This window comes from Asparagus officinalis, chromosome 6 (assembly GCF_001876935.1).
Source record: "Asparagus officinalis chromosome 6, Aspof.V1, whole genome shotgun sequence".
Lineage (NCBI taxonomy): Eukaryota > Viridiplantae > Streptophyta > Magnoliopsida > Asparagales > Asparagaceae > Asparagus > Asparagus officinalis.
In genome coordinates, this window is record NC_033799.1 from 18754541 (window position 1) to 18757052 (window position 2512).

Consider the following 2512-nt stretch of genomic DNA (forward strand, 5'->3'; position numbering starts at 1 on the left):
GTCTATCAAGCGACGGATTCAATCCATTTGGGGTAACGAGCTCTGGCTGGTCTATGTGGCCAGTTGTATTAATGCCATATAATTTACCTCCATTACTTTGTATGAAACAGCCGTTTATGATACTTTCATTACTGATACCCGGTAAGCATGCTCCGGGAAATAATATTGATGTCTACTTAGAGCCTCTAATTGATGAGCTAAAACAATTATGGTCTGAGGGTATTTTAGCATATGATGCCCATTTAAAAGAGTCGTTTAGATTACGTGCTATTCTACTATAGACGATTAATGATTGATGAGCTAAAACATTATCGATTTTTATCTTATCATAATAAAAACAATAATGCATTTCATAACAACATATCTCATGAGCATGTATACAATTTTTTCTTAACGATTGTCTTTATTATATTTGCAGATGAGGAGGAGGATGAGGAGGCTCTTTGACCTGGAGGGTGATCGCTCACGGAGTATCACCCCAGGTAGTGGTGCTGATGATCCACTACCATCTCCGGATGCAGGTATAAAAATTAATTAATACTTTAACATGTTTTATAAATTTTTAGTTATCTAGCTCATAGTGTTCATTTGTTGTAGATGCTGGATATTCATCACCCGGCCCCTCTGATGCAGCACCAGAACCATCCCCCGGCCCCTCTGATGCAACACCAGAACCATCCCCCGACGCAGGTAAATATTTAATAATTGATAATGTTTAATTAAAATTTAATATTAATGATTCTTCTTTCTTATGTAGGTGCTACTTGGACCCCGACATATCCATCATATACATTCCATACTGACTTGCGGCCAAAGACCCAGGACTTTCTCAGTTTACCTTTACCTCCGGACTCTCATAAGTCCAAGGCTGATTCAAGGAAGTACCACCCACGTGCTGCGAGAAGGTATCAGGAAATGCTTTCTATGTTGAAGACTAGGAAAGCTGTTGCACTCGCAGCAAAAGAAAGAGAGATAGAGAATGGTAAATTATATAAATACTTTTAATCTTAACATTTGTATATTATATGATATATTATCATGTTGTCATTATTGTAGGTGCTAAGAAGGATCGCATAGAGGGACGACGTGGCGGAGGTAAGCCTGATTCTAAACAACCGCCAAGAGGAATGAGGGGCATTATTAGGTGGAATAGTTCTAATTTGCCCGTTGGTCCTTGGTCAACCCGATTGAATGCATATATTGGGGTTCTCGTGCGTAGAGCGACCATTGTCAACCCTTATTTTTATTTTCAAGAATTATATCATGGACCGCATACGAGGCGATATGGACTGCGCTTATGGTAAGTGCATATTTTTTTAGATTTTTATTTATTAATAATTAGTAATTGATATTAAATTATCCTTACTAAATGTGTATGTAAATCATTGATATTAAATTATCCTTACTAAATGTGTATGTAAATCTACAGGACTGCTTCTGCCTTGAGGACTTTAAGGGGGCTTGGAATTATGTGTTTAATGTCAAGGTTGAAGCAGTCCTCAAACAATGGAGGCATGAGATGAAACATGAAACCTATGACAGGTATGAGGAGGACAAGCAGAGGTTTTTAAACCTCGATGACCGAGTTGACGAGATTCATTTCACGGCTCTCCTCATGTATTGGGACAGCGATGCCGCCAAGGTTAGTTTCATGAAATTTAGTTTATAATTTTAAGATATTATTTCATTTTATATTTACAGAATTTTTTTAAAGAATAAATCCACGAAGGGGTCAGAAAATAGAAGAAAGAAGCTGCATGACCATCACTTGGGCTCACACTCCTACGCCAATCTGGAGGATGTTTATTGTCAAGATACGGTATATGTCATTTAAAGATTTAAAAGATCTTAATGTTTAGTATGATTATGAAATCTCATAATTTATAATATGACAGGGGAAATCATTAATGCCGATACACTTGAGGGCCAGAGCGGCATATGGTACTTTTCGTGAACAATATAGGGGTGATGAGAGGAATCGGGATAAGATCACGGCAAATCTCGAGTTAGTGGTGAGACTTATACATATCTTGAGTAGTATTATTAATTCTATTTTGTTAACATTACGAGGAAACGAGAACACAAATAATATGGTCATTATCTTGAATTAACTATAAATTTGTGCTTTAGGAGGGATTTGAGACCGCATCCAAGGAGGCTGCATCTGTCTACATTTCGCAGGAGGAGGAACAAACCGAGCCAGACCCTCACATGCTTTCTGCAGAGGAGAACATCAATCTCACACAGAACCTGATGGGTCATAATAGGTAAGGATGGTGAAAAATCGAATCAATTTGAATACTACATACTATTTATATTTGTTTACCATTATTGAATTTGAGAGCAAAGTTTAATATTTATTTCTCCCTAATAATAGGAGAGGAAGATATCCTCTACATGGTGTCGGAGCTTCACCTGGTATGGTGGTGTCATACGGATCATTAGCTCGATTGGCGATAATTCCGGCGCTAGACAGAGTAGTGCTCAGGTACCTTATTTTTTTCTTATATTT

The 2512-nt window shown here is 37.6% G+C and overlaps 1 protein-coding gene and 1 long non-coding RNA gene across 2 annotated transcripts; both read left to right on the forward strand.

Annotated features, from left to right (window-relative positions):
• Window positions 661-1304, forward strand: LOC109845834. The gene is made up of 3 exons (XM_020415098.1): window positions 661-690; window positions 758-905; window positions 1057-1304. Exons 1-3 carry the CDS (start codon window positions 661-663, stop codon window positions 1302-1304), a joined length of 426 nt encoding a protein of 141 aa, XP_020270687.1.
• On the forward strand, window positions 1780-2188 carry LOC109844203. The gene is made up of 3 exons (XR_002247907.1): window positions 1780-1819; window positions 1896-2012; window positions 2131-2188. It is a non-coding gene; the product is annotated as an uncharacterized LOC109844203 (long non-coding RNA).

Coding starts and splice junctions, on each gene's coding strand:
- LOC109845834 (XM_020415098.1), top strand. CDS start 661: ATGCAACACCAGAACCATCCCCCGACGCAG. Junction 691..757: donor AGAACCATCCCCCGACGCAG/GTAAATATTTAA, acceptor TTTCTTATGTAG/GTGCTACTTGGACCCCGACA. Junction 906..1,056: donor CACCCACGTGCTGCGAGAAG/GTATCAGGAAAT, acceptor TCATTATTGTAG/GTGCTAAGAAGGATCGCATA.